At 59.3% G+C, this 27961-nt stretch overlaps 13 protein-coding genes across 13 annotated transcripts; 4 read left to right on the forward strand and 9 right to left on the reverse strand.

Moving 5' to 3' along the window:
- Window positions 1-5: 5 nt before the first annotated feature.
- On the reverse strand, window positions 6-1606 carry BDZ90DRAFT_211943 (ATP-NAD kinase; the record flags this gene model as incomplete). Its single annotated transcript, XM_025504126.1, has 5 exons — window positions 6-228; window positions 292-515; window positions 591-1113; window positions 1179-1346; window positions 1557-1606. Coding segments are annotated over 5 exons (1188 nt in total), but the record flags the coding sequence as incomplete, so codon positions are not given.
- A 228-nt stretch (window positions 1607-1834) lies between these two features.
- BDZ90DRAFT_209889 (cytochrome oxidase assembly) lies at window positions 1835-3205 on the reverse strand (the record flags this gene model as incomplete). Its single annotated transcript, XM_025504059.1, has 2 exons — window positions 1835-2623; window positions 2666-3205. Coding segments are annotated over 2 exons (1329 nt in total), but the record flags the coding sequence as incomplete, so codon positions are not given.
- A 1205-nt stretch (window positions 3206-4410) lies between these two features.
- Window positions 4411-4608, forward strand: BDZ90DRAFT_220149 (hypothetical protein; the record flags this gene model as incomplete). Its single annotated transcript, XM_025504423.1, has 1 exon — window positions 4411-4608. A coding segment is annotated over one exon (198 nt), but the record flags the coding sequence as incomplete, so codon positions are not given.
- A 170-nt stretch (window positions 4609-4778) lies between these two features.
- BDZ90DRAFT_170466 (hypothetical protein) lies at window positions 4779-6666 on the reverse strand. Its single transcript, XM_025503681.1, has one exon. It carries the CDS (start codon window positions 6571-6573, stop codon window positions 5017-5019), a length of 1557 nt encoding a protein of 518 aa, XP_025362338.1. The 5' UTR covers window positions 6574-6666; the 3' UTR covers window positions 4779-5016.
- BDZ90DRAFT_170523 (hypothetical protein) lies at window positions 6607-7648 on the reverse strand. Its single transcript, XM_025503683.1, has one exon. The coding sequence runs from the start codon at window positions 7379-7381 to the stop codon at window positions 6761-6763; it is 621 nt and encodes a 206-aa protein (XP_025362339.1). The 5' UTR covers window positions 7382-7648; the 3' UTR covers window positions 6607-6760.
- Window positions 7649-8435: 787 nt separating this feature from the next.
- On the reverse strand, window positions 8436-12396 carry BDZ90DRAFT_170470 (hypothetical protein). Its single transcript, XM_025503682.1, has 2 exons — window positions 11440-12396; window positions 8436-11351 (listed from the first exon to the last, which is right to left on the reverse strand). Exons 1-2 carry the CDS (start codon window positions 12298-12300, stop codon window positions 8703-8705), a joined length of 3510 nt encoding a protein of 1169 aa, XP_025362340.1. The 5' UTR covers window positions 12301-12396; the 3' UTR covers window positions 8436-8702.
- Window positions 12397-12862: 466 nt separating this feature from the next.
- BDZ90DRAFT_170548 (hypothetical protein) lies at window positions 12863-13523 on the forward strand. Its single transcript, XM_025503684.1, has one exon. It carries the CDS (start codon window positions 12965-12967, stop codon window positions 13304-13306), a length of 342 nt encoding a protein of 113 aa, XP_025362341.1. The 5' UTR covers window positions 12863-12964; the 3' UTR covers window positions 13307-13523.
- On the reverse strand, window positions 13003-14080 carry BDZ90DRAFT_232128 (hypothetical protein). Its single transcript, XM_025506134.1, has one exon. It carries the CDS (start codon window positions 13766-13768, stop codon window positions 13451-13453), a length of 318 nt encoding a protein of 105 aa, XP_025362342.1. The 5' UTR covers window positions 13769-14080; the 3' UTR covers window positions 13003-13450.
- Window positions 14081-14683: 603 nt separating this feature from the next.
- Window positions 14684-16612, forward strand: BDZ90DRAFT_246160 (CBS-domain-containing protein; the record flags this gene model as incomplete). Its single annotated transcript, XM_025507538.1, has 5 exons — window positions 14684-14913; window positions 15088-15503; window positions 15768-16206; window positions 16261-16324; window positions 16448-16612. 5 exons carry the CDS (start codon window positions 14684-14686, stop codon window positions 16610-16612), a joined length of 1314 nt encoding a protein of 437 aa, XP_025362343.1.
- A 100-nt stretch (window positions 16613-16712) lies between these two features.
- Window positions 16713-17730, reverse strand: BDZ90DRAFT_170559 (hypothetical protein). The gene is made up of 2 exons (XM_025503685.1): window positions 17122-17730; window positions 16713-17021 (listed from the first exon to the last, which is right to left on the reverse strand). Exons 1-2 carry the CDS (start codon window positions 17622-17624, stop codon window positions 16814-16816), a joined length of 711 nt encoding a protein of 236 aa, XP_025362344.1. The 5' UTR covers window positions 17625-17730; the 3' UTR covers window positions 16713-16813.
- BDZ90DRAFT_170598 (hypothetical protein) lies at window positions 17651-19278 on the forward strand. Its single transcript, XM_025503686.1, has 2 exons — window positions 17651-18874; window positions 19031-19278. Exons 1-2 carry the CDS (start codon window positions 17837-17839, stop codon window positions 19181-19183), a joined length of 1191 nt encoding a protein of 396 aa, XP_025362345.1. The 5' UTR covers window positions 17651-17836; the 3' UTR covers window positions 19184-19278.
- Window positions 19084-23658, reverse strand: BDZ90DRAFT_232131 (SAICAR synthase-like protein). Its single transcript, XM_025506135.1, has 2 exons — window positions 20608-23658; window positions 19084-20534 (listed from the first exon to the last, which is right to left on the reverse strand). Exons 1-2 carry the CDS (start codon window positions 23461-23463, stop codon window positions 19374-19376), a joined length of 4017 nt encoding a protein of 1338 aa, XP_025362346.1. The 5' UTR covers window positions 23464-23658; the 3' UTR covers window positions 19084-19373.
- A 156-nt stretch (window positions 23659-23814) lies between these two features.
- Window positions 23815-27717, reverse strand: BDZ90DRAFT_279506 (hypothetical protein; the record flags this gene model as incomplete). Its single annotated transcript, XM_025509185.1, has 3 exons — window positions 23815-27353; window positions 27425-27631; window positions 27703-27717. The coding sequence occupies 3 exons, from the start codon at window positions 27715-27717 to the stop codon at window positions 23979-23981; spliced, it is 3597 nt and encodes a 1198-aa protein (XP_025362347.1). The 3' UTR covers window positions 23815-23978.
- Window positions 27718-27961: the final 244 nt, after the last annotated feature.

The raw sequence follows: 27961 nt of genomic DNA on the forward strand, positions 1-27961 counted from the left end.
TTGGTGAACGAAGCATTGAATCTGAGCAACCGATTGATATCCCTGACCCAGTCATCCTCTCCTCTATCCGTTGTCCCACTACCACCGCTGCCAGTAGGGATGTCGGGTATCGCCGTTTTCTTCCCCTTCCCCTCGTTCTCCCACCTCTCCTTGGGGAGGGACCGATTTACGCACGGGATGGGGTAAGGACTCATCGAGACCTGCAGGTATTGTCCCGGCTTGAGCATCCTGGGCACCCCTTGCCCGACTCCTCCTTCCTCATCGTCCAACTCGCGCTCCCCATCCTCCCACCCCGTTCTACCATCCACGGTAATCTCTGCCGGGCTGCGAGACTGAGGGCTTACCCGTAGTTGGACGGTCGTGTCGCTTGGTAGAACAAGGGGACGGAAGGAGAGGGAGCGTGGGCAGATGGGCGTGAGGAGGAGAGATTGTACGGAGGGATGAACAATGCTGCCCCCGGCGGAGAGTGAATAAGCTGTCGAGCCTGTCGGGGAGGCTATGATGAGGCCGTCGGACTAGGTAGGCGCGTGCGGAGGGGCCACGATCAGCGAGGCCCTGGTATGTGTGATGCACGCGGACGCGATACTCACAATGGCTCGGGTCAGATGCTCCCCATCCACATACGCATCGATGGTCGTCATATGAGGCTGGCTGCCCCTATGCAAAGTCACCTCATTCATCAGATGAACCTCACAGCTCGGCCTGCCCCCTTTACCTCCCTCGGCAGCAACGAGACTCCCATCCCCCTCGTGCGTACTCAGGCTCAACCTCATTCTCAACAACAAGGTCACCTTCCCGCCCAAGACGTCTCGCAGTGCCTCCTTCATGGAGTCGATGTGCCACGGCAGGAGGAAGCCGAGCGTTCCCATGGAGAAGGAGAGGACGGGCGGGACAGGAGAATGGGAGAAGAGGGACGAGGCGTGTAGGATCGTACCGTCTCCGCCTAGGGTGAGGATGAGATCGATCTTGCTTGAGAGGGGAGAAGCCGAGGTTGGGGATGAGGTGGACGTGCTGGGAAGGATGACCAGGTTCTTGTACTCCTGATCTTGCAAGGCAGATGCATTGTGCGCCTCGATGACGATGTTCATTGAGGGGTAGGCTTGATTCACGTGGCTGCGCGATGATGGCACTCGTGAGCCTCATTCTCTTCACGCCTTCCTCGGAACGCGCATGCTCACCTCACCAGCCCCCTCAACTTCTCATTCACCTCCTCATCGCAACGCTTTGTCACCACAAGCAAGTTGCGGGGCTCCTCGATCCATTGCAGAGAGTGATTCCCGCCGTATGAGCTCCCTACACGCGTGGTGATATCGTGCGACTCGCGGGCGGGGAGAATCTTTGACAGCCTAGCGAGTTGACGTGGAAATGACGAGGATGAGATCAGGTAGAGTGGTTGATTGGGCGGGGTTGAGGCGGTGACGAGTGGCAATGCGCATGCGAGAGAAAGGAGCAAGTGGTGACGGTGATGATGAGTATACATTTTGCTTAGTCTTATACATACATATGAGAGCGGTGATGGCAACGAGCACAATGGCTGCGTTGAAAAAGATTCTCACCTTCCAGCAGGCCCAGTCTTCAGCTTGACCTTATCCGGCAGGTCCGCGAGAGTGCGAGGGGCACTGCGGCAGGGAGCCGATGTAGTCGAGAAGCCGCGCGAGCCCTTGACGCTCGGAGATGTAGCCGCAACAGGGCGTGAGTGGATCGCCCTCGCAAGTCTTGGCGCCCCCGCCGCAGCGCTAGCGGCAGTAGCTGACCCGCTCGAAGCTGCCGCGGTCACGCTTGCGGCCCTCTTCGCACCATCCACCATCCTCCCGACCGGCAAAGCTCCGGGCACCCTCAACGTTCCCCACAGTGCCAGCATCACACTCAACAATGCCACAGAGCCAGCTTGATGCGCGCTCGCCAGCTCGATGGGCACCATGTAGATCAGCGTCGTAATCCCGAGTGTGGCCTGAGCAGTTGCGGCCCCCAAGGCCAGGTATGCTAGCCTGGGCACGGCGGGAGGCAAAGCGGTGCCGGCAAGACGCATGGTGGCCGAGAGGTTGCGAGTCTTCCATGCCAGTGCAGCTACATGCGCGAAGGTTGTGATGGCGAGGCAGCGATGCACGAACTGAACAGTGACAGGGTTCTGAGTCAGGTTGTGCAAGACGAGTGACGATGATGATGCCTCGTCGTCGCGGCTGCTTGCGCCGCTTGATCGGGTATAGCGCTCGTCGAACATCTCATCGAGGGGCGGGGCGATCCTGCCATCACCCATCGTGGGAAACTCATTGTACACCAGCCCAGCGTCTAGCCCAGCAACCAGCGCGCCAGACATGGCTGTAGCGAACACGAGGCCGGTGACTGCCCCCACGAAGCGACGGTAGCGCAGCACTTGCGGCTTGGAGAGGACGGCGACGAGCTTGTCGCGTACGCCAGGTGCGGCCTTAAGCCCACTGGCTTTGCCGACATTCATGGCGAGGTTGTACTGCCTAAGGACAGAGAGCCCTGTACGGAGCATGCCAGCGTAGACGAGGAAGGCAAGGCCGAGATGAGCTGCCAATCTGAAGTGGCTGACACGGGGTGTCCAGGCCGCTGGTGTGGAAGACGTCTTGGGTGGGGCGAGGGCGTCTGAGTGTGGCTGCTGAGGAGCTGCCGTGCCCTCCGTTGCGGCTTGTTCGGAGACGTGAAGGGTTCCCTGAGGAGCAGCGAGGCCCGACTTAACCATGTACCAGCCCATGGCTCCCTGAGCACCAATACCGAGACCGATGAGGAGCAGCTTGGATCTGAAAGGAGATTTGACCATTCCTCTCGCAACAAAGAAGGCGGCGGGGAGCACGTATGCCAGTCCGATGACTCTTCCCAGGATGCGATGGGACCACTCCCACATGTAGATGGTCTTGAAGTCTTCCAAGCTCATTTTGCTGTTGAGAAGCACGAATTCTGGCGTCTGCCTGTACTTTGCCCATTCGCCCTCCCACTCGTCGGTGGTCGTGGGCAGCCACATTCCCTTGAAGCCTGGATTCCATTCTGTGATGCTCAACCCGGATTCTGTGAGGCGGGTGAGCCCACCTACTACCACAATGGCGTAGACGAGGAAGGCGAGAAAGAGGGAGTGATAGCCTACCCACTTGGAGGTGGGCTTCGCTGAGGTGTCTGGTTGAGGTGAGGCCGACGGTGAGGGAGGAGTCGTGGTGGCCGGATCTGCTGGAGCGGTGCTTCGTATTGACGTGCCGGTGGTGAAAGAGCGGATGGACAAGGCCAGGGAGAGAATGGAGGGCGGACGGAGCGTGCTTTGACGATGTGAAGATGATGATGGCGTGACCTTGAAGCTCGCCGGGCGAGTCGAGGTGCCAAGTTGCTGAGATGCTACAAAGTGATTCAGAGGAGGGCGAGCCAGAGCCATTGGTGGTAGTCTGCAGCTCTGAGCTCGAGCAGCCAGACCGAGGCCAAGGGTGCCCACTGGCCTCAGAGCCATGATTCTTGCTTTTGACTCGCTGATGAGGATGACGAGGAAGGAAAGGAGGCAAGTCGTCTAGCTGTGTTAGTCAGAGTCAATGGCGCTTGCTTGGAAATTGAGCTCGCCCAAGGCGGACTGGCGGCGCGTCTGGCTGGGTCTCAGACATCGGACTGAGCCGCCTCGTCGTCTGAGACAGCACGCGGCACCAAGTCATCCTCTCTGTCCAATACCGTCATCACCACTGCTCTCATCATGCCTACAGCGTCAACAAGCACACCAGCTTCTGCCTCACCTGGACCCTCATCAGGCCCCTCCTTTCTCGAATTGCACAACCAGCACGCAGCCCCGAAGCCCTTCAAACGTGTGGAGACATACAGCACCTCGTCTACAGGTCGGAAGCGCAACTTGAAGCAGATCCTCGCCTTTGAACAGGACGCGGCATTCGAGCTTGCTGGCATCGGAGGCTCGGGGAGAGGTGGTGCAGCAAGGGGAAAGAGCCATAAGAAGGGGGCCAATGCGGCGGCCGGAGGTAGCAAGGCCGGTACAGGAACCTCGACGCCCACGGGAGTCAAGGCAGCTTCCGGGTCTGGAGGGGGCAAGCAACTTATTGGAGCTGCGGCAAAGGCTGCTCGAAAAAGGGAGGAGAGGCTGAGGAGGGAAAGAGAGAAGGAGGAGGCCGCTGCCGCCGCTGAAGCCGCTGCCGCTGGCGAGGACACACCTGTACCCCCGACTGGGGAAGCTGCCGCAGCCGTTGATGGTGATGAGACGATGGGCGACGTAACGATCGCAGGTTCGGAGGCTGGCGCAGCGCCGGAGGCAGACGAGAAGACTGAGGAGCAGAAGGCGGCAGAAGAGAAGGAGAGACAACGGAAGCTCGCTCTACCGACGTGTGAGTACGCGGACTCATCTGCAATCATCTTCCTCTCTCTCCCTACTCACTCACAGCTCCTTAACAATGCTCGCACGCAGACCTCAACATCGAAGCTCCTCCCTCACTCCGCCCTGCAAAGAAGTACTGCGACGTCACTGGCCTCCTCGCCCCCTACACAGACCCAAAGACAGGGTTGCGATACCACTCGGCTGAGATCTACGAGGTTTTGAAGACTTTTGGACCTGGAGTTGACCAGGCTTACTTGGGCTTGAGGGGGAGGAAGGCTACGCTCATGTAGGCTCCGCCTCTACAATGACACACGCATTACGACTGATACTGGCCAATGATTCTGTTGATTGAATGATTCGCAATGATGAGGACGAAGCGGGAGCGACTGCAGTACAGAGCGAGCGAGTCGCTAGTCCCGTCGAGTGTGCTGCTACAAGAGAAAGGAGAGTGCATTGTCGTATGCGTGAGAAGAGGAGGGAGCCTTAGGGGGCAGAGGAGGGGGAAGGGAACGAGCTGAATGTAAAGAGAACGGAGGGAAGACGAAGAGGGGGCAATGAATAGGGAGAGGGTATGCAGTGGCATAGAGGCGTCAAGAGAGGGGCAGGGGGAAGGGGGAAAAGGGTCGTGTATGAAGCGCGAAGATTGATGAGTCCATGTTGAGGTAATGTTCGTCTCGTAGACTTTTTGTCCCGCCATGCTAGCTCCTGGAGCGATACATCGCCTGTGGCCTACCATACGGGTTGTTGTCGGAGTATGACGCTGCGGTCCCGGCTGGGAAGCCTCTCACGCCCCTCCTACCATTCCCGGGGGCGACCTGCTGATGGAATTGACCTGGCCTCGCCGTCTCGTATGTCGCGCCGTTTTGCTCGACGTCAAAATACTTCGTAGGCGAGGGGTCGCGTTGCAGGCCGTTCGAGCCAGCGCCCGGGTATGCAGGAATGAAGTTGGGTCGCGGTCGCTCTTGCCATGCTGGAGCTTGTTGCTGTTGAGGCTGGTTGTACTGCTGAGTGGCTGCTGCTGTCTGGGCCCAGCGCGGTGGCGGCTTGCGCTGTTGCTGCGCGTCAAAGTAATGTTGCTGATGCCCGCGGTCGTAGGCTGCGTGGCCGTGACCGTCTGCACTGGCTGCTCCTGCCGTTCTTTTGGAGAGCGGGTGGTTGCTGACGGGCTGCAGCGCTGAGGAGTGGTCAGATGAGGAAGCCGAGCCAGATCCTGATGCTGATGACTGGGAAGTGGCGGCAAAGAGTGGCGTAGGTACATGCAATGCCGGCGTAGCGAAAACGTCTTCCTGGTCAAGCAGATTGCTCGACGAGTTGCGCCTGCTGTGCTCCCCCGAGTCGGTGTTGTGTCGCTTGAGATCGGACATGGGCGACTTGGGATCGTACACTGCTGCCCGTGCGCCGCGTGAGGCGTCCATCCATGCTGGAGCACCAGACATTGAGCCCGGTCTGGCTCCAACACTATCGCCGACGCCGCCGTGATGGCTTCTCGTTGAGCCTTTTCTCGAAACGCCAATGTCCGTGCCGCGGTAGACGCTGGTGCGATTGTTGTTCGGCCTGGGCTGCGTCTGCGGTCTCCTTGGTCCGCCCACACGCCCAACCATGTCATTGTAGACTCGGGGCTTTGATCCCTCTGCAGATGAGCTCGAGTCTTGGCTAAAGGTGGTAATCGTTCTACCCTGAGCCATCAGCATGGGCACGTCTACCATCGACGACATTGAATTGTAGGTGGAATCCATGTTGTCTCGCTTACTTAGCGAAGGGCTGTACATTTCCTTGGGATTGGAGCCAAGTGCATTGATGTGGCTGTTCCTCCTCGAGTAGTCCTCAAAGAAGTGGCGAGAAGCAGTGGGCGATGTAAAGGGAGTAGATACTGCCGTCGTGTCTGATGTACCCGCCCCTCTTGTCGGTGTTGGCCTGGAGACAGGCTGCTGGGCGATGCCTCTTACTCTAAGGTCTGTCTTTGCCTTTGCTCGCTCTGCCATGATCTGTCTGCTCGACGACGACGCCTTGCCTGAGCCCAGGACTTTGATGACGACGAAGATGAGGGCGACGAGTGCTACGCCGAGCCCGCCCAAGACGAGAACGATGGGCCCCTGAGGAACTGAAGTCGTGCCCAATCTCTGGACTTGAGCATCACTCAAGTCGGCCTCTCGTCGCAGCAAGTGGCGTGTTGATGTCGCCGCAGCTGAGGCTGTCGTCGCAGCTATTGAGATGGATGCAGCGAGGTAGAACCTCGCAGCTAGTCGCCGCTGCATGACGAGTGAGGAGGAGGAGGAGGCGGCGGTGGGAAAGGGGGTGGCGTAGCCGCTGCTGCCGTGAAGATGAGGCCTTCGTAGTCTTTGCAAGTGATGACGAGGAACGGGAATGATGAAGAGGTTGCAGAAGATCGACTCGTGTGCGTTGAAGCAGAAGTTCGGAATGCTCGAGAGCAATACTATCAGGCTAGCTCGCTCGCTCGCAGCGGCAGCAGTCGTCGAAGTTGCTTTTGGCGCCAAGCCCGGGCGGCAAACGCAAGCGGTGGAATTTCAGACAGTCGTCGAAGGCGATGGCCAGAGGAAGCCTTTGATTCCGATGTCGATATGATGGGGAATGGCCGCGGAGGCAAAGACCGAAGTGCGTCTGTGTGTGTGTGTGTGTGTGGTGATGACAGAGACGAAAGAAGGATAAGATGGGGGGATCTGAGCGCTGACACTGCCACGCCCTTCTGAGAGAAGAGAGTTGAGAGGGAGGAGTGGGCGGCCCTGATGTCGGGAGAGAGAGGGAGGAAGAGAGAGCGATGCGGGATGATGCAGGCCCGTCGTGCGCCTCAGCCTCAGAGAGGGGTCTCTTCCGCACCGCTGAGGGCTGGAAATAGAGGGTACTTGCAGCAGAGAAAGAAGAGGGGAGGAGGACGAGGGGCCCTCGTTGCAGATGAAAGATGGACAAATCAAGAGGAAGAGAGAGCAGTGCAGAAGTGATGATGAAGCAAGGTTCGAGGTATTTTGCACACAAGCAGACGCACGCTGGGCCTGGCAGGTTAAAGCAAGCTTGAGCGAGCGAGGTTGAGTACGTCAAACGGATCATGCCGGACGCCGCTGCCTCTGCCTGCCGGCTGCCATCGCGATTCGATCTCTCCTCCTTGAACGCCGCAAAGTCCCGCCAATGGGCCCTCCAGAGCGGTCCGTCAGCTCATCAGTCTTTCAGTAGAGTTGAGTCGAGTTCGAGGCGAATCATGGCAGGGCGATGGGTTGGCTCATGGCTGGGCTGCCGACGGCAACGCAGACGTTGGTGGCTGGGGCGGTCTACGAAATCCCACAACAGACAACTTGGTCTCTTTTCTCTTGTCCTCTGTCGCCGTGCTCCCGGTCTTTGACCCGCTCTGTGCCGTCATGCCGTCGTGTGATCCACCACCACCGCCCGCTGCCGTCCCATCTCATCATCGCCCATCCGCTTAACAAGCATTCTGCCCTATCCGAGAAACGAGCGATGGCATCAGCAGGCGGGTCGATCTGAACGAACACCAGTGGCAGTGAGGCGAGAGAGAGGCTGCAAGACGGGGAGCTGCGAACTGGACCCTTGCCCTAGCTCGCACCGTCTGTCGATATCACACACTGCTCCTACGCCTCGTACTGCCTTCTCCGCACTGCCACCTCGCGAAAACGACTGCGTAGCGAATGGGGTGGTGCTGGGCTCAGTGAGCGGGATGGCCCGCCTTCGCATTGCGACTCAGGGCTCAATGGCAAGGGCAAAGCACTGTGCATCATGAATGTCGTGTGAAGACGAGAGCTCATCCACGCCAACGTTCTCCAGCCAGAGCTGGGAGGGTAAGGCCTCGAGAAAGGGGGCTTGCAACGAACAGTAAGAGGACGCATAGCGTGCCGAAGTGGCGCAGCGCAGCTTCACCGCCTCCTGCCTCAAACACCTCCCTTTTGCCGACGGCTATGCGCGAGTCGAGTCCTAGCAGCAGCAGCGGCAGCGTCAGCCAGGAGAGGGCGTCATTGCGTTCGAGAGCGTGAGCGAGCGAACTGATGAGCATGCTCAAAGGCAAGCAAGCTATTTCAAGCTGTTGGGTATTAGCAGCAATTCAGAATTGCCCGGCCGGTCAGTCTTTCGCACGCTTAGCTTTGCGAATGGGGAGCAAAATGTAGATTACAGCCGTTATAGCGATGAGCACATGTACTAGGCTCGAGCGTACCGAGGAAAGATAGGATGACGAGTAACAGAGATGACGACTGACTGACTGACCGAGTGATGTAAGAACGAGAAGCCACGTCGCGTCCGGCCACTTTTATCAACGCATGAGTGCCGAGGAGACAGTGGCCGAAGGAGGGAACGTAGGAGAGTAGTCACCGCAGCGGCCTGATCCTCCCTTGCCGACGAGCAAGACCTTGCTGCGTGACTACCGCTATCCCACAGCCACGGTCCTCCCGCTGCCGTCTATCAACTCCCCAAACAAGCCCTGCGCACTCTCCTCGCTCCTCATCTGCAACATATAGACAATGCCCGTCCGATTCCCCTGATCGCTGACCTCAACCGCAACACCCACCTTCCCTACCCTCTCCACCCCGTCCGACAGCACAATCGTCGAAATCAGCGTTTTGCGGTCATTCTCAACCACGAGCTGCTTATGATCAACGGGGAGGATGTGGTACAGCTTGAGCCTGGCATTGCCCAAGGACTTCCACTGCGCGTGGCTCTGCTTCAGGTAGAGGCGACAACGCATCTGCGCCGAGACGGTCGAAGTGGTCGGACCTTGAGCTTTCAGCTGAGGGCTGCTTGGCGGGCTGTATTGTGGGCCGTGTCGCAGGTCGCCATCCTTCATCATGGCAGAAGGAAGCTTCGCCGGACCTCCTGTCCCGTTGGAGCCAACGGACGAGGCGGATCGTGTGCGAACGGGAGGAGTCATAGCTCCGTTAGCTCGGTCGCGGAGATTAGGGGCGGAGGGACGTCTACTTGAGTCACGTAGCATCTCCGGTGGTGGTCGACCCTGCTGCGGTGGTGGACGGTTGATGAAGTCGGGGCGAGATGGCAGGTGACCTCCGCCGCTACCGCCGTTGCTGCCCGGTCCTCCCGGTCCACCGGGAGATTGAGGTCGACCGAAGCCAGAGTCAGGACGCGGCGGAGGTGGACGACCATATGACTGACCAGGAGGAGGCGGGCGTTGCCCAGGCGGCGGGCGAGGGAATTGCTGCTGCTGGGGAGAAGGTCTGCCGTTCATCATGCCAGGACCGGGGCCAGGTCCGTTGTGGTAGGGCGGCCGCATCGGTCGAGCACCAGGCGAGGCGCCCATTGGTCGAAAGCCGGGGCTGTTGGGCCCCGGGCGAACTGGACCCGTGGGCGGCGACGTAGAAGAATGGAAAGAAGCATTGCTAGGTGACGATCTTGGGCCGAAGCCAGGTGACATCGGGTCAGATGGTCCTCGTGAGCTGCTGCGTATCTGCGGGAATGAGCCAGTCGAGGTGACTGAGCCGTCGCGAGCTAGACTGGAAGGCGCTCGGTCTTGACTGCTGCTCGGCATGCGAGGAAGCGATTCTGACGGGGTGACTGAGATCGTGGGCGACATCATCGAGTTGGCAGAGGCGAAAGGGGCCCCTGAAACCGACCCGGAGCCGGAGCCGGATCCTGAGCCATCGGATCTAGAGCTGTTTGCAGAGGCAGGAGGTTTCGGGATGTTCTTGAGCTTGAGGCCCATCTGCGTCGCAAAGTCGTTGCAATCCGCAAATGCCCGCATCCACGCCTCCTTCTCTTCTCGCGAGTCGAGGTGGATCGTGAGGGTCTCCTTCTTCAGAATCGTAATGGCGAGCGAATGACCCGAACCCGGCCTCTCGGCGACTTGGACGTGCTTGCCAGCCAGGGGAGGGAACAGCAGCCACATCCCATCGGACCCCATGCCTCGCTCCGCTCGCTCAGACGGCGTCATTCGATCGCAGATGAGGAAGAGGTCGGTGAGGAGGAAGATGTGGCCTCTGCGCCAAGTCAGCTCTTCGCGCGTTGACATTGGCTTGAAGTCGATGACTACATCTGCGCTCTTCCTCATTCCTCGCTTGAAGGGCAAAGTCTCCGGATTGATGCGCAGCTGACACTTCTTGGGCTTCATGGTGAAGAGGTCCAGCACGCGGCTCATGTCCAGAGAGCGCTCCAGTTCATCAGCTGAGGGCAGCTCCTGATGGTTGGACTGCGTGACGATGTCATCCGCTGAGAGGGGCTGTTGGGCAGTGAAGGGTGGGATGAGCGGAGGTGGAGGCGTTGTTGCCTTCTTGGGTGAGAGCTCGCGCGGGGCAGCTGCAGAAGGCGTAGTATCTCCGCCTGGTGAGCCAACACGACCGCCGAAATCGAGATCCCCAATGCGCGCCAACAGGTTGGCCGATGAGATGTTCTCCGTCGGCGAGACTGGTGAGAGAGGTGAAGGTGGGGGCAGAGGGGACGACCTTGCTTCCGAACTTGCGCGCCCGTTTGCGCTGAGGTTCTGATTGTTGATAGCTTCTTCTCGCTCTCTCTGCGCCATCGGCGAGTCGTCTAAAACACTCATGCTGATCCGCCTCGTCGCCTTCTCCAGCAACTCGTCCAGCTTCTCGTTGGCGCTCACCAGCAAGCGATGATCGCTGCGTCCTGGATTTGTGCTCTTGAGCAAGCGAGCGTAAAGCTTCTTGAAGTACTTGAGGCGCAGCTGAGGCAGAGCAAAGAGGCCGTCGAGGGTCCATCTGTCACCCAACTGACGCTTCTTGTCAGAGAAGCCTTTCGTAGTTGCCTCTGACGTAGCCGGGTCTGAGATTTCTGTGAGGAGCTCAAGGAGGCGGCCATTCGACTGCACTGCTGGCCAGGTATCAAAGTCGGTAAAGTAGTTTTCGCAGTAGCGAGCGTAGGGCGCCTCGAGGTCGTCGATCCATCGCATGAGGAGATCTCCCAATGCTCTTGGTGACGTCGGCTCTGGCCCAATCTCCTTCAATGACTTGAGGAAAGCTTTGTCGACTCGATAGATGGACTCGATGTTGCGGAACATGATATCGAGCTCTGCAGGTGGGAAGTTCGATCTGTTCCAGGCAGAGGCGACTCTCTACGGGAGTGCAAAGGGGTCAAGGCAAGTAGCGATCAGTCAGTACGGCGTCGAAAGCCCTCCTCTCCTGAGCGCAGGCGCAACTCACTCGAATGATCATACTCAGCTCAGCGACGTAGGCCTTTTCAGTCTGAATGAGGTCCTGCAACGGATTCGCCTTCTTTGCCTTCTCATTTGCCTCGCTCGCCGCCTGCGCGCTAGCGGACCTTGATGACTCTGTAGCGAAGCTGTCGTCCCCGACGTCATTCGGAGTCGGAGGGACTACCATATTGGGAGAGAGGTGGCCCGAGTTGACTCTAGACCCTCCAGCAGCAGAGCCCGCAGACGTCGATCGCGATCCTGATCTTGACGGGGCAGAGAAGGTGGAGCCGCCGCTACCGCTGCCTCCACCGTTGAGGAGCGGGCTAGTGGTGGAGAGGAGGTGATCTGAGTAGGCAAAGACAGCACTCGATCCTCGCACCGAGGCCGTGTTGGAGGCAGAGACCGCCGAAAGGGATGAATCTCTGCGATCTGGCGAAGGCCCAGCAGGCGGCGGCCACCCTGAGCCGGCGCCGAATGCCTTCTGCTGCTGGTGTTGATGTTGCTGCTCCAGGGATGCGTTTGGCGTGGTGAGGGCAGTTGATGGCCCTGATCGACCAGAGAAAGTCGAAGACGACTCTGCAGATCCTCTTTGCTCTGAGCGGACCTCTTCCTCAGAGCTGCCGCTGGAGAAGAAGTCGTTGCTGGAAAAGTCGGTTTGAAGGCGAGGCAGTTGAGGAGGGCCTGATTCGCCGCCGCCGCCACCACCGCCGAAGCCCTGATGTGAGCGAGAGAAGTGGTTGTGATTAGGCGGCGATGATGGGCGCTGCTGCTGTTGCTGCTGTTGTTGTTGATGATGATTGACGTCTTGCTGAGGGAGGACTCGAGAACGCAGGGCGGCCAGTCCACCAGTCAGGTCGAAGCCAGACATGGATGTTGCTCAAGAGCTAGCCTTGCGAGGCGTGCGCGTCGTGTTGCTTGCTGGGTAGCTACGATGCGACGTCGCAAATTAGGAGGACGAGGATGAAGGGGCGTTTGTCGATGTGATAGTGGAAATTGCTCGAGGCCCCTGGCCGCTATGGCGCGTTTGAAAAGAGCGACGGGTTCCGGGGCTGGGCGTAGGATCAACACACAGAGGACACGCCCGCACTATCAAAGGGGAGCGGCAGCTGAGGCGGAGAAAAGTCGAGGTGAAGACGAAGAGGTAGGTAGGACAACACCGGCGAGAAGGAGCTGTTGACGACAGGACGCCCGCGATGATGGATTTGGATGCAGGTCGTCGGCCGTCGTCGTCGTCGTCGTCGTCTCGAGAAGCGATGGATGGCGGCCACAGCCAAAGCGGGCCAGGCTTCAGACGCAGACGCAGACGCAGACGCAGGCGCCGCCCGCCCTTGCCCCCTTCAGACTTAACGAGCGAGCGCAGGCAAACAGACCGAGGCTCCCTAGTCGAGGCGAGCGGCGCACCCTCCGCTCTCTTGCTCCTCGTCGTCCACCTCACGCCCCTCCCTCGCCCCTCGTCCGTTGCCCCTCTTTCTGCACGACGCAGCACGACGCGAGCCATTTTTTGCCGCTTCAGAGAACGCACGCCTCTGACAATGACCCCCACATCGAGCTCAAACATTGAGAAGAGCGACGAGCTAGTAGATGGCAAGAGGAGAGATACAGAGCAATGGTACAACCAGGACCTGCGAAGCATCACCGCATTGCGCTGCTGCTGGACCTTGTCAATGACTGTGCTGTGCTTGAGCATCCACGAGCGAGTGACGACGGTCAGCAACTATATTGAGCCCTCGTCCTCCTTGCCCTTTGTTCTCCCCCTCGTCTCTTCCCTTCTGGACCCGCTCCGCTGCTGCTGCTGCTGCTGCTGCTGCTGTGTCTTCTTTCCTCTGCTTCGCTCGCAGCGCATCAGCAGCTACGTCGCTTGTTTAGTGATCTAGCTCAGCTCGCCATCAGAGGGATGGAGGAAGGGGCCAAACAAATAGCCAAGAAACGCTCGCATAGTAGCATCGCACAGGTAAGCCGTCGATTCGATGATGGATCGACTGAGAAAAGATACTCCATCAATCGCTGCGACGGGACGTTCAAAGGCCGTTTACGTGCGTCGAGTCGAGGAAGCGTTCTGCCCAGGCGAGCACAAGGCAGGCAGCGGGCGTGTTCGATTGAGTGAAAGACCCGTGAGAGCCAGGCAGGCAGGCAGGCCGGCGATTGAATATGGACGTCACAGGGTAGTCGCCGTACAAAGCTGTCCGTCGTGGCTTGGCGCGCGCATCTTGAGGATCGCCGTTTGACGAGCTTTGAACGACATTGGACTGTCTCTGCAATGAAGCCCAGCGTTGACACAAAGGAACGGCGATGGAGATGATCTTCGCGATTACGGAGCAGCGCTGTGGAAGGAGCATGGCGTCAGCTGCCGTGTCAACGTCAGTTTTGGTCGCCGAGATCTTCACACGACTCCGAGATAGCCATACTCTTCCCACCCTTGTCTCGAACAGCTTGTCCGTAGCCCTCGAGATCAGCACTCATGAAAACAGCCTTCTTCGAGCTCATGATGCTCGTTGAAACCGCCTGAGTTACCCGTGTTCGCCGTCGGCCTCGATGCGGCCGCCAGACAGAGCGGCAGGGCCACAGGCTCGTCATTGAATGCAGCAACGAGGCCAGCCTAGGATGAGGACGACGGTGATGACGCTGGTGACTGGTTGCCATTGTCTGTCTCCATGCAACGCAAGTCCTTCGACGACGACGACGCCTTGCCTCCTCCTGCCCTGTTCGACGCATCGAAGACGCACCACCAATTGACGAGCACCAGCCTTGCCACGTGGCGCATCTCCCTCACTCTCGTGTCTGTCTGTCCGTGCGTCCAGTCGTTCCGCCGCCACAACGGCATATCGCTCCAGCCATCCTCATCATTACCATCAACGTCTGAGCTTCCCTCGTCTCACTGCGACATTTTCTGAGACTCAGCATCCACAGCGTCCGACTCGCGCTACGCTGGTTATACGACCGCATCGACCGCTCTCCCGGCGACCTTGTCAGGTACACAGTAGCAGTGGGCGGCCGCACAGGGCACTGCCTGACCCGCTCGCACGATTGATCCTCGTCCTCGCCCAATCTCTCTGCTCTCCTTTGCGCATACAATCATGGACATACCAAACTCGGCCGCCTCGTCTTCGGCAACTCGTGACACAGCCGGATCATCGCAGCTCTCCCACCAAACGTCGTCAACATCAGCATCTCTCTCCCGCCCAGGCTCGCTGCGCCGCAAACAGCGAGACCAGCATTCAGCCTCACACACGCCCCTCACTGCACCCTCGTCAATGGCGTCATCGATCGCCGCTGGAAATAGTCGCAGCGTACGCAGCGCCAGTACCCGCGCTTCAGCCTCTCACACCAATCGCCCTCGCAGACCGCGTGATCGCCATGCGTTGGCGCTAGAGAGCATCCGCCACTTCCTCAAGGCGAGGAGTACCTACGACGTGCTTCCTGTCAGCTTCAGGCTCATCGTACTGGACACTCAACTCGTCGTTGGTCCTGCGCTTGATGTTATGTGGGGGGCTAGCGTCGTTTCTGCCCCCTTGTGGCATTCGATACCGGCGCCTAAGTCGTCGGATCGAGCGGCGGGAGATGACCCAGAGAAGGCAGAATCGCCGCCAGTCTCAGCATCTGCTCCTGCTATGACGAGTGGCACGGCATCCTCTTCATCCTCCTCAAAACCCGCTAGCAGCGTCAAGCCGGGTTTCGCGGGCATGCTGACAGTCAACGACATAATCCACTTGATCCAGTACTATTACCACCACTCCTCCTACGAGACAGCAAAGGCGGAAGTTGAGTCCTTCAGGCTTGAAGGGCTGAGGGACATCGAAGCCAAGCTTGCTGTCCCTCCCCCGCCACTCCTTTCCTGCCACCCACTGCGGCCTCTTTTCGAAGCCTGCCAGCTGCTGATGAAGACCCACGCCCGCCGTCTACCGCTGCTGGACCACGACGAGCAGACGGGCATTGAGACGGTGGTTAGCGTGCTGACACAGTACCGTGTACTCAAGTTCATTGCGATGAATTGTCGAGAGACGGCCTCGTTGCACCGGTCATTGAGATACTTGGACCTGGGGACGTTCGTGGCGAGCGTCAAGACGGGCCCAGGTTCGGCGGTAAGTGGGGGCAGCAGGAGAGGCAGCGAGAAGACGGATGACGGTTCCGTTGCTGGGGCCAAGGAGAAGTTGGGGATCTCAGCGTCCGGCGACACGTCGACTGCGGGCGCTGGACCGCCCGTCGTGGCAGAGGGCACGCCCGTCGCCCCCGGAGTACCAGAGGACGAGACACCGACACAAGAACACTCAGAGGGCCCGCTAGCCAGCGCAGCCGCCGCGGCGGCAGCCTCTCGACAACAGCAACAACAACATGCAGCATCCTTGTCCACTTCCCTACCCAATCCGACACCTGGCCCTACTTCAATTCCGCGCACCACCTCCCCATCCTCCCCATCGACGAACCCACACCACCCCCTCTACACCGCGACCCTCAACACAACCGTATTTGACGTAGTCCACATGTTCTCGGAGCACGGTATTTCCGCGGTGCCCATCCTGGACGAAGAGGGTTACGCAGTGGACATGTACGAATCCGTCGATGTCATCACCCTCGTCCGGTCGGGAGCGTATCAGAGCTTGGATCTCACCATCAGGCAGGCATTGGAGAGGAGACCAGCGGACTTCCCAGGAGTTTATGCTTGCTCCCCAGAAGACTCCGTGGCGAATATCTTTGCGCTGCTGAGAAAGAAGAGGGTGCATCGCTTGCTCATCGTGGAGCCGGATGAGGAGCCGGAGGATGCAGCGCCCCTACCTACGTCGTCGCTGGCGCTGGAGGAGGAGCTGGAGAAGTCTGGTCCTCGCTTGAGAAGGCGCGGCAGGCTTGTGGGTATCTTGGCCCTATCTGATCTGCTGAGGCATATCATCGGGATGGACGTGAAGCCTTCCTTCGGGACGCCCAGTGAGGCCGGGTCGGGCGCGAGGAGGAGAAAGAGCAGCGAGGATGCTGGAGCCACCCTTGCCGCTGCCGGCGTCGCCCCTCTCCCACCCACTGCAGAGGCAACTGCGGATACAAGCTTGGGTAGCAGCGCTGTAGCGGATGAGACGGTGGTTGAGACGCCGATGATGGAGCACATGCCCTCTCTAGCGGCTAGTGCTGAGCGGGTAAAGAGGGAGGGCGCGGAGGTGAAGGAGGGACAGGAGGATGATGGGATGGAGCCGTAGCAAGTTGAGCGATGCAGGGGGAGCAACGGTGCACTTTTGGGAGGTAGAGAGCCACCGAGATACCTGGCGAATCACCCTGTCTCTCTTTGAGCAACGCAACGAGACACGTATACGAAAAAAAGATGGTGCATTGAGTTTGGTCCCTTGTCCACTCTCTCTGACCCACGCAAGTAGCGACTCCTTGCCCTCTTGCCTTGCGCCTCAGGTTCTCATCCCTGCTCCTCTCAAACCCGTCGCACCGCCAGCGTCTGCCCAAGTTCTCCGTCGTCTGGCGGCCATCCAAGCTGCAACGCTACTTCGTACAGTGCTGCGCGCTTGGCCCAGGAAGGTACCCACCACTGCCCATATTGCTCCTTGTACCAGTGGGGAGAATATCTGGTCTCGGAGGGTGAGATGGAGGAGGGGGAGCCTGAGCGGCCAAGTGGTGCAAAGAGATGCTAGGCGTCAGCAGAAGGAGTGCTCGAGCCGCGCCATTCTGATACCGTAAGGAGGAACCCGGCGCCACGCACCAATCAATCCTCAATCTGCCTATCCAAAGTTCGGGCTCGCCATGTCCTTCTTCCTTCTTGACAGCTTGTGTCCTTGCTTCTCTGCCCATCCCAGCCTTCTCATCTACCTCGTCATCATCATCATCATCATCATCCCCAACCCTACCAGCCACAACCAAGCCATCAAGTCCCTCGTGCGCCTCCTTTTCTCCTCTCCTCATCCCACGCCTGACCGCCTCGTCTTTTTCCCTCTCGGCCTGCTCTGGGCTCAACTCATGAATAAATCCTCTTACGCTGGCGAGGTAAGACTGCTCAAATCGCAGATCCGGGATGGTGGGGAGGAGAGAGGCGGCTGTTGGTGGAGATGCTTTTGATCTACGACGGCGAGATGGACGACGGGAGCTGCCAGCTGAGGAGGAAGAGGAGGAGGAGGCAGCAGAGGAGGAAGAAGCAATTGAAGACGACGGCGCAGATTTGTCCGTCGAGCGAACAAAGAAGAAGGAGCCACCGCCAGCGTTACTCATGACCGTGAGGATGAGGGGATCGAAAGGCTAAGGTTGAGTCTCGACGGGCTCGGCTGCTTGGCTCGAGCGTCGTCTCTTGCTCATCGAGTCGACTCGCTCGCTCAGTCCGCCGCCCTTTTTGAGATTGATTTTCTCGAAAGTGGATTGCGTTGCACACGACGTTGCAACACTTCAATCCACCCACTCTCTCTTCGACGAGTGCGCTCAGCAGGATGCCACGCCAAGTCGTCTCGTACGACGATCTAGACTATGGCGCCGCATCAGGAGCCAGCGGGTCATCCCAGCCTTCGACGAGCAAGAGCGCAGCACCGGCGACGGCTCCCCTAGCTGCCCCAACTGGCCTCGACGACATGAGCACAAGTGGCCTCGGCGGAGACAGCGATGATGATGAAGACGCTGGAAGCACGGGATCGTCTCCAGGTCCTCCGCATCCGGATGCTAGCAGCCAGACGAAGCAGAGCTACTCGAGCAAGAAGAGGGCGAGGAAGAAGAGGAGGCAGAGGGAGAGGGCAGAAGCTGCTGCGCGAAGTGGTATGGCGGAGACGGGCCCTAAGCAACCCGCAAAGAAGGTTAGGATAGAAGAACCTGCCAAAGTACACAGCAATGGCAAAGCTGAGGAAGCATTAGAGAAGGACGAGGCGCAGCCCGAAGGCGAAGGCGAGTGGGTGGAAGAAGACGGGCAGCAAGTCTTCTACTACTATGATGACGATGAGGGCGACGAGGACGGCTACGACGAGGACGAGCCATGGCAAGCACAACACGGTTTCAGCATTTCCCTAGCTCAATTCTCGTCCTCATCGTCAGGTCGAGTCCTGCAGCATGACGAAGTATGGGACGACTCTGCTCTCGTCTCAGCTTGGGACGCTGCTCAGGCCGAGTACCTCATCTTCCACTCTAGGCGGGCCGAAGCTCGCAAGCACGAAGAGCAAGAGGGGCAATCAAGCAAGAAGAGTGCTCTTTGGTACGAAGCGCCTACGCCAGGGTCTAAAGAGGCCATGGAGGCTGCCAAGATCTCGCAAGGCAATAGGGAGGCGAAAGCATTGCTGGCTTGGCAGAAGAAGCAAGAGGAGGCTCAACGGCGGGGTCAGCAGCTCAATGGCAATGCATCGCAGACACAGGCAACGCCTCTTCAAACGACAGCCGGCGCAACGAGCTCGACTATCACCACCGGCGTCATGCCTGACGGCGCCGCTCCCAAGCGGTACATACCCCCATCCATCGGTCTCGAAGGCAATGCAGCGTGGCAGCAAGCCTGCGCTACTGTGGCGGCTACGAGGTGTCAGATTGGCCGAGCGCCCGCACCTTCAGCTCCTTCAGTAGCTGCCGCTCCGGCAAATCCGCCAGCGACGACAGATACAGCCAATGGCGCCAATACAGAAACAGCACAGACGCCGCCGCAGCAGCAGCAACAGGGAGCCGCTTCGCTTCTACCGGGGATGGACGAGCAGACCCAATCCATGTGCATGAGCTGGTATTACGCTGGCTACTACACGGGCCTTTGGACAGGGCAGAGTCAGGCGCGCGGGGCTGGGCAGCGACATGGTGGGGCTGAACAGTAGAGGGCCTAGCTTGCAGGTCAGCAGCTCGCATTTTCGTATTCCCATCAATGCAATAGCAGCTCACCCTGCTTTCGGATGCCAAGTCAAGCGATCATGTCTGCTGGTATTTACACGTCTAGAACGTAATGACTGTGGCGTAACAGAGACGAGGGAGCTGTAGCCTTGCCTCGTATAGTGATCGTCCCTCTCGTCACGCCTTCTCCGCGAGGCCGTCACTCGCCGCTGCAATCTTCTCCGAGGGAGCGGCGTCAGTCGCAGGGAGAGGGGGCGCTACCTTTTCCTGCATCTGCGGCGGCTTCATCCCATCTGACCTCTTCTCCTGCTCCTTCTCCTCCGGACCCTTCCCCGTGCCTTCAATCACGGGCATCTCACCCACTTTCTCAAATCCCCTAGGCAATGCTTTCCACCTCATTGGCCGACAGACCGCGCTGAGGAACTGCACAAATCGATCCCCGTACTGGCCCGGCGGAACACTACTGATACCCCTTGAGTCTCTGCCGATACTCTTCCACCAATTCTCCCCACGCTTGATCCCATTGTAAGGGGTGAAAAGATCGATGATGCCCAGATAGTAGATCCAATCCCCTGGTTGGTTTTGAGCGTCAGTGGAACGGAAACCGCCCTCGTCTTGGTAGAAGAGGAAGTGACGTCGTTCAGAATGGTCGTATGCTGGCAACTGGACGCCAGCAGTCGCTGCGGTTGACTTGGCCGCTTTGGGCGCGGCTTGAGTCGAGGAGCGTTTTGTGGCCGCAGTGTTCGAGGCAGTGCCGGTCGCAGTTGGAGGGGCGGGAGACTGTAAGCCCGTCTCAGCGTCGTAGAAGTCCTCGTCCCCGCTGGTTCCCATCGTCGTCGTGCTTCCCCTGCGAGGCATGGGCGAGGGCGGGTAGGGGTGATGAAGATGCATTGGCACTTGCGGATGGGCTGAGCCATTCGCCGCCGCAGCAGACGCAAATGCGCTATGTGACGTCGACCCGGTCATTGTCTGCCCCGTAGGCGCAGGCCCGCCCACCGCAGGGCTCGGCAGAGGACCATTAGGCGCCGCCTCTGCCTGTTTCGCCGTCATGGCGCCCGCAGTCGTAGAGGACGGCTGGACGACCTGAAGTGCCTCTTGACGAAGGTTCTCTGAGTTTCCCTTGCGCATGTCGTGCAGCCCGATGAGGAGCGAGTAGTCCATGATCTTCAGCCGCTTGAGAAGAGCGACATCACTCTGCAGCTGCGCTTCGAAAAGACCGCGCTTCTCTGGCCCTAGCTCGAGCTCGCGACGGCGTCGGATCCAGTTGATGTCTTTGAGCGTTGCGCCCTTCTTGGTGCGAGCTTTCTCTTCGGGGTATTCGCGGCCGTATGAAGAGCCCTGTGGAGGTGGGCGAGGAGAGGCAGGGTGGTCAGCACATTGTATCTGAGTTCTTGCCGCATACGCTGCTCACCTTGAGGTCGTACGTCTCGTGCACGTCTCGATGCGGGGGGAACAGATTGTTCATGATCACGAAGTGAATCTTCCGCCCATGAGGCAGCTTGACCCGGTGAAGGCCGTAGAACCTGCTCAGCAACGTGTGCGGGTTCGCCTTGACGTGCTCGTGGTAGTCCTTCAAGATGCGCCTCAAGAATTTATGCTCCGAGTGCCGAATAGTCTTGATGATGAAGCGGTAGTCTCTCGAGAAGTAGAAGAAGGACCCAGACTTGCCCGGCGAGCCCAACTCGCTCAGAATGTACTTGGCTGTGAGGGAGAGTAGGTAGTCGGCAGGATCGAGGTAGAAGTACTCCCTCAACTCCCTGAACACCCACGGCGCATAATCCTTGAACTTGAAGTCATACTTGGCCGACGGTGTCAGCTCGTTACCAATGATATCAAAGGTGAACTTGTGCTTTGCCTGGTAGTCCTCGTCTCGAAGCGGGCGCTTGAGCTTGGCTTGGCAGCGCGACACTCCGATGCGGATGCCCGTGAGCATATTATACATGAGAACGTAGTTGACGTGGCCTTCGTTGATGATGTTGCCTACGAGCGCTTTGGGCTCGACATGTTCCCGGGCGGCATTCTCTGCCACCGCTGAAGACGCGGGAGCGGCAGCGGTCCCGGTCCCGCCTGAGGAGGAGGCGACTACAGCTCCGGCTGCTGCTGAGCTGGTCGTTGGGGCTGAGGTGGCCGCTGTGCCCGGTCGTCCGTCTGAGACGGACGTACCACCAATGGCTGGAGCGGCGCCTGTAGGAGAAAGGGGACCGGAAGTCGTTGCTGCCCGTTCGGCGCCAAACTTGCCCAAGCCAGACATACCCCTCTTGAGGGCAGGCATGCCGACCATGCCACCGCTGACACCAGTCGTGCCAGTCACCGCCGCACCACCCTTCTCCATTCCCTTTTCTGTCTTATGGCTTTCCTTACCAGTCTCCTCCTCCCTCCGTGCCCTCTCCTTTCTCTTCCTAATCAAGGCCTCCTGCCTGGCAATCTCCTCATCGAAACCCGCATCACCCGTCCTGAGGGGTCCGCCAGAGCTCATAGACATGGAAGTAGAGGGAGGGAGGGGAGAAGCGTGACTAGACGGGCTGGCTGTCAGTTTGTCTCCTGCAGCAGTACCAGTAGACGTTGTGCCGTCTTCCGGCCCCTTTCCAGGCATCCAAATGTCCTTCGACATGCGTCGCGTGATGCCACCGCTGGAAGAAGGACGCCTGGCTGCAGATCGCGAGCCTGTTCCATTCAATGTGGCTGAATCGGCGTGCGAGCTACTGGTCGAGTCAGCCGTGTTGCGGCGCAAAGGCTGGAAGCGGGAGGTGCTGCTTGAGGAAGGAGAGGTGGAGAAACTTCTCTCCTGACCGACAGGCCGTGCTGAAGAGGGATGAAGCAGCCCTTTCTTGGGCGGAGAGGAGCTCAGGGCTCGACTTTGGCCAGGCGCAGCCATTGGTCCTGAAGGAGATGGGGAGGTGGAGCGTCGGAGAGGCTCAGCGCTGTTGCTGCCCGTCATCCTAGTGGGGCTACTGGACAGCTGCGCGGACAGGCCGGACAGAGTGGTAGATCTCTGCTTGGGTGTTGTCGGTGTCTGCTCTTCGTCTTCATCCTCGCCGTCAGCGCCAATCTTGCTACTGCTCCCGGACTCGTCGGCACTCATGTACACTGTCTCGGCCGTGCTTGCTTCGGATGGCTGTCGACGGGCCTGTAGCCGCTTCGGACGCTGTGTTTGAGGGACATTCTTGGTGTCGATCATGGGCAGAGGAGCCGCCGCCGTCACCGCCGCCGTGCCTCCAGCCATGACGGCCTCAAGCTGACCACTCGTGCTTTCATTGCCGGCCTGTCCATCGATTGTGAGGTCGTCCTCCAGCGGCGGTGAAGGTGGAAGCTCGCTCATGACTGGGTAGTGTCGCGGCGAGGCAACGAACTGCGGCTGAGGAGGGATAGGCTGGTGTGCCATCTTGGGCTGCTGCGAAGCGCTAGAGGACGAAGCGGGCGCACCAACTGCCTTGACGCCCGAGGGAGACGCCTTCTTTGAAGGGCTGGAGGTTTGGCTGGCAGGCAGCGACGCCTTGCTGCGACTAGAACGAGTCTCTCTGCTTGTCCGACGACCGAGCTGCAACGAGGATTGCGCTTGATTGGCAGCAAGTGTGTCGTGGTATTGCTTGTTGAGCTCTTGGAGCTGTGCGCCTCCTTGACTAATGGGCGAGGTCGGGGTGCGAGATAGCTTGGTGGCGTTTCCTGGGAGGAAAGTGCTCATCTTGGAGCTCTGTGGCTTCTCGTGCTGTTGCGGCGCTTCGTTCTGACCGGCACCATTGACCGAATTGACATTGGAATGCCTGCTCCTGACAATGGCTGGCAGCCTGAGCATCCTCATCGACGACGTCGAGCCTTGGGACGGCGATTGCTGAGCGCTGCTACGGCCTGATTCTGCGGCATCGCCATTCTGCGTGGGTGTGCCATTGCTCGGCGATGGCGATGACGAGGACAAGGGAAGGACGGATTGCAGCTTGGAAGCCTTGATGCTGCTTGGCCGACTGTTGCCCTTGACAGAGCCACTAGCACTCGTTTGTGCCAGAGCAGGCGAAGGTCCCTTTTCTTGAGAGCCTCTTGCACCCCTCCGTATTCCCTCATCGTCGTCACCCTCTCCTCCAAAGCCTTCTGGGTATGGCGTCCCCTTTCCTAGCTCGAGCTCGTAGGACTGGCCAGTCGATTCGTCCTGCACTCGGATGCGTTGCGACTCCGAAGCAATGGCATTTCTGATGCTGACGAGTGTATGCTGCGGAGGAGTCGAGGATGAATGCAGGTAGGATGGCCGAGTCGACGTTGATGACGAGTCGAGCATCGCGATGATGCTACCGCTGCCAGAGTGGGCGCTGGTCTGCTAGCCAGCGTGCTGCAGCGAGGCGTAATCAAGATGAGGGGGACAAGGCTACGCCGAGACCAACCACCTCGATGTGTCACAGGTACGGTATTGACCAAGAGGAAGAAGAAGCAAGTCGACTCAACTCGTAGACGTGGAACAGGGGCGATGGAGGAGGACGATTGGTCTCGTCGAAGCCAAGCCCGGCCCGTCGTGTCGCTCTCATCTGAATCTCAAGCGAAGTTCAAGCAGCGCGGGGCAATCGGCCGGCGACGAGCGTCAAAGAGCTCGAGGGACCGGACCCTCTCTAGCCTCCCTATTTCCTTTCCTTCTGCACCGCATCTCATGATTGACTCGCGGATAGCCTCGTTGCACCCTTCGACATCAAGAGAAAGGAAAAGATAGCGAGCACAAGGAAAAGAAGTCGAGATGTATGGGCGATGAGACTCCACCGGGTAGATCGAGACCTGTCTCGCATTCACCTGCTGCTCCAAGTCTTACGCTGTGCAGCTCGACTCGCCATTTTCGCCCCCAATGACATTCACCATCTCATCTTCGTCCTCGTCATCACCGTCATCCCCACTGTCTCTGCCGTCGTGCTCGTCAGAGGCAAGCTGGAGCTCGGGCATCTTCTTGACTCTTCCATTCATCGCGCCCGTCGTCTTCGGTCGGCCGTCATGTATGCCTGTTGAGCTCATGATGGTTTCCTTGACTCCAACCCCTGGCGAAGTCTGCCCCCTCTCTACGTCCTCCACAGCCCTCTTCACCAACTCGTGATTCGCCGCTAGTCTCTTCTCGGCCTCTCCTGGGTCGTTCCTCTCTAGCTGGAGGGCGTTGGTCAACGGGCTGGTCAAGGTAGGCTCGGAGGCACCGCTGGCCGTCGTCGGCTTGAGGCCGGTATTCATCGAGGAGCGATCAGGCTGCAGTGGCACTTGTTGCGTGGGTGGTGTTTTCCAAAAGTGGAGTACGTGCGCTGCATCGTAGTGCGCTGTTGTCAGGTGAGAAGGATCAATCTGACCCTCGCCGCGATCGTCGTTGCCGCCGTTGCGGGGCATCTGGATGGCGTCATGGTACGAGCTGGGAGTTAGGACTGGCGTGGCAGGATGATACTGGGATGCGACGCCCGCTGATTGATGGACAGCTGTTGCCGGCGCTGAGAGAAGGGGGACGTCTACCGAACCTGATCCCAGCTGCTGCTGCGGGGCAACTTCGGGGGGACTATGCCCGAACAGCCCCGCCTGCCTCTGCTGATTATGGCGCTGCCAAAGTGCGACCCAGGGGTCGTTGCTGACATTAGCATTGTTGCCAGCTTCGACCTCTTGCTGAGACCCCGGACCGAACCACGGCTCAGAGTGGGATGTCCCCACCACTGGAGCGAAATTGCCGTCAATACCTTCGCTGCCCGCAGACATGAGCGTCGCCCTCGCCGCAGCGCGTAGGATGGTGGGAATGCCGTGAGCTGTTTGAGCTCGGCCTGCTGCAGCAGCGGTGTCAGCAGTCCCATCAAAGAGCATGGACATGCTTGCAGGCACGGGTATATCGTCGCAGATGCGTCGAGACTCTACGGCTGACTGCCTCGCTTGAGCCTCACGCTCAGCTTCGCTCTCGACTTCGAAAGAGTCATCGGGAGGTCTGTACGCGAAGGGGTTCTCGTCTTCTATCTTGACTGCCCCGCCAGGTGCTGCGGATGCGGACTGCGTGGCCGAGGCAAGATGGCTGTCGGGGTGTGGTCTTCCGGGGTAGAAGGGCTCTGCGCTCGGCAAAATGGCGTTGTTCAGGCCTGATTGGCCTGCTATAGTAGTCTCGTCCATCGGCATCCCTCCATGATCACCTGTAGCAGTGATCGCGCCCGTCTGGCATCGCGAGTCCACGCCCGCAGCCACGCTTGCGAAGCGAGCAAGGGTTGAGTTGTGACGATCCTCTTCGTACTCATTGCCCATCTGCGCAGACGACGCTCCATTCTCCCAGCGCTCGGTCAGCTCTTGTATCGACAAGCTTTGACGACGACGCTTCTGCGTGCTCGGCCAGGAAGGTGCGAGCAAGGGCGCAAGCTGCTGGCTGTTTGAGTAGTCTCGGGCGATGCTGGCGGGCGACCCGCGAATGGTGGGCAAGTTGAGGGGCTCAGCGTACGAGAGAGGGCCTCGTTGGGTAGTTAGGGCCGGACCACCAAGCCAAGCAGAAGCATTCTGCTGCTGAGGCAGAAGCGGATGAGAGTGACCATTTGATGAGGAGACATGCAGCTGAGAGTGCTGATGAGTATCGGGGCGAAGAGTCTCTTTGGCTTGGACCTGGCCGCGAGTGTACGCGTGCGTATAACTCGCCGGACCCACCATGCCACCGTTGAGAGGCAACATGCCACCGTCGAGAGGCAATCGTTGAGACCTCTCCGTCCCTGCATCGCCCTGTCGTGTCCTCAAGGAGAGAGCGTGCGGACTCTGAGCTTCTTCTTCATCCCGAGCCTGATACGTGCGTCGAAGTTGCGACGTCCTCTCGTCTTGTAGAGTAGCCGCCCAATGAGTCTGCGACCCCGATTGAGCTCCTGGGCCGCTACCCTCGTAGATGGTGCGCATCGAAGCCGCTCGCGTGCGACCCACAGGGGTTGGTGCAAGCCAGGTCCTCTCCTTGTTCTCCTCTGAACCGCTGTACGGCGGGAGAGCTGGCTCGGGGTTGTGCAGCCCTAGAGCTCCACCTCCGCTTGGATGCACCAACGAGTCGCGAGGCTGGTCTTGAATGTGGCCAGCGCCAATCGATGACCTCGGAGCCGCAAGCTGATGGAGGGAGTGGGGCTGAATCCGATTTCGATGGCGGTGGTGAGGAGCCAGATCGGGGAAATTTGGGCGTCCGCGAGGTGACTGCTGATGGGGCGAGGAGGCGGAAGAAGACTCATTGCTGTCGACGAGCACCCGCTCATGGAAGCCCTCAGGAGAGGCGTTCAATTTCAATGAGCTTGACGATGTGCCAGCATCAAGCTCACGTTGACGGCCATTACGCTCGTTCATAAACAGCGTGTGAGGCATGCGCTGGCTGGGTACGTTGGCAGTGGAGTGCTGCACGTAGCTGATGCGCTGTCCGTAAGACAGTGAGCGCTGGCGACCTCCCATGGCGAGGGGGCGCGGGGCGGCATGATGCCAAGGTTGACCGGATGCTGCCAGTGTGGACGGAATTGTGCCACCGACTGCAACCATTGGCACCGACGTGACGCGTGATTGAGGAGCGTGCTGGAGGTACTTTGGAGAGCGCCCTTGACTGGCCAGGGAGAGGCGGCGTCCTGGTAGGCTGTCGCTGTATGGATGCTGCTGGGATTGAGGAAGCTGACCAAGGTGGAGCAATCGCTGCTGCTGTTGGTGATGCTGTTCATCGTAGTGATAGCGCACCTGGCCTGGATGTGAGTAGGCTGCACAAGCACCACTGGCGGTCAAAGACATTGGCGGTGAGGAGAGATCGCTGAGTTGGCGTCTCCTACCGCCAGGCAAGTGCTGCGGTGTAGCATCCCCCATCGCGTACATCCCTTCCGCCATTCCACCCACCTCGACGTTCCCCATGGCGGCCAGCCTCTGCTTTTCCAGCCTTCTCTGCTTTGCAGCCCCCTTCGGTCCCCTCGTGAACTTGTACTCCGGATTGGCAGCATCGAATTCTGCCCTCAGCTCATTGGCTTTGGCATGGAAGGGGCGCTGAGCTGCAGTGCTAAGGCGCGTCCACTCGTCCCCAAGGGCTGCGCTGATGTCGGAGGGCTTGGGACCCTTCTTGCGCTTCTTGGTGCCGTCGGACATTACTACATAGCTGCTGGGATCCTCGGAGTCGGAAATGGGGAGGAGGATGGGGAACTTGCTTGTGTCCTGTGACATTTGCATACGTCGCCAGCGGGCATAGATCTGCGGCGTGGAGAGGAAGGAAGCAGTGAGCATTGAGGTTATCCAGCTTCGTGACAGTCGTACGTGCTCACCAAGAAGGCATTCATCGGCCGACGTGGCCCTCCATCAGGTCGAGGCTCTTGATACAGGAGCGTACCACCAGCGTCCTGTAGCTCGCGCGTGACTTGCTCGTCGTAGCTCAGTCCCTCGCCTGTCCTCCTGCTGGAAAGCGCGAGGGCCGCTGCGCTACCCGACGAGAACTTGTCTCGCACAGCCGGGCTCGAGCCCGTCTGAGAGCGCTGCGTACGGTCAATGTCAGTGTTGGTGAGCGTGTTCAACCGTGCCATTGAAGTGTGCTCTGCGGACTTACTCGTTCAGGAGGCATTGGAGTATGGTGACTGAAGAGAGGGGCAACGACCGAATTGACCCGGTGATAGAGTCGAATCGTTGAGGAGCGTCCGACTGAAGTGAAAGGGCGCCACCTCAGCTCAGTTGAGTTGAAGGGCGAGGGGGCAATACCCGCTTGACTTGGCGGCAAACCACTTTGGCGATGAGCGCGCTCGGGGCGTAGGCAGCGGTGCGCAGCGCCAGCGAGGCTACTGATGACGGTGACAACTCTCGAGGGAGGA

This window comes from Jaminaea rosea (assembly GCF_003144245.1).
Source record: "Jaminaea rosea strain MCA 5214 unplaced genomic scaffold BDZ90scaffold_6, whole genome shotgun sequence".
Lineage (NCBI taxonomy): Eukaryota > Fungi > Basidiomycota > Exobasidiomycetes > Microstromatales > Jaminaea > Jaminaea rosea.

Coding starts and splice junctions, on each gene's coding strand:
- BDZ90DRAFT_170466 (XM_025503681.1), bottom strand. CDS start 6,573: ATGCAGCGGCGACTAGCTGCGAGGTTCTACCTCGCTGCATCCATCTCA.
- BDZ90DRAFT_170523 (XM_025503683.1), bottom strand. CDS start 7,381: ATGATCCGTTTGACGTACTCAACCTCGCTCGCTCAAGCTTGCTTTAAC.
- BDZ90DRAFT_170470 (XM_025503682.1), bottom strand. CDS start 12,300: ATGTCTGGCTTCGACCTGACTGGTGGACTGGCCGCCCTGCGTTCTCGA. Junction 11,352..11,439: donor AGCTGAGTATGATCATTCGA/GTGAGTTGCGCC, acceptor GCACTCCCGTAG/AGAGTCGCCTCTGCCTGGAA.
- BDZ90DRAFT_170548 (XM_025503684.1), top strand. CDS start 12,965: ATGACCCCCACATCGAGCTCAAACATTGAGAAGAGCGACGAGCTAGTA.
- BDZ90DRAFT_232128 (XM_025506134.1), bottom strand. CDS start 13,768: ATGCTCCTTCCACAGCGCTGCTCCGTAATCGCGAAGATCATCTCCATC.
- BDZ90DRAFT_170559 (XM_025503685.1), bottom strand. CDS start 17,624: ATGAGTAACGCTGGCGGTGGCTCCTTCTTCTTTGTTCGCTCGACGGAC. Junction 17,022..17,121: donor GGCAGATTGAGGATTGATTG/GTGCGTGGCGCC, acceptor TTGGCCGCTCAG/GCTCCCCCTCCTCCATCTCA.
- BDZ90DRAFT_170598 (XM_025503686.1), top strand. CDS start 17,837: ATGCCACGCCAAGTCGTCTCGTACGACGATCTAGACTATGGCGCCGCA. Junction 18,875..19,030: donor GCAATGCAGCGTGGCAGCAA/GCCTGCGCTACT, acceptor CCGCAGCAGCAG/CAACAGGGAGCCGCTTCGCT.
- BDZ90DRAFT_232131 (XM_025506135.1), bottom strand. CDS start 23,463: ATGCTCGACTCGTCATCAACGTCGACTCGGCCATCCTACCTGCATTCA. Junction 20,535..20,607: donor ACGAGACGTACGACCTCAAG/GTGAGCAGCGTA, acceptor CCACCTCCACAG/GGCTCTTCATACGGCCGCGA.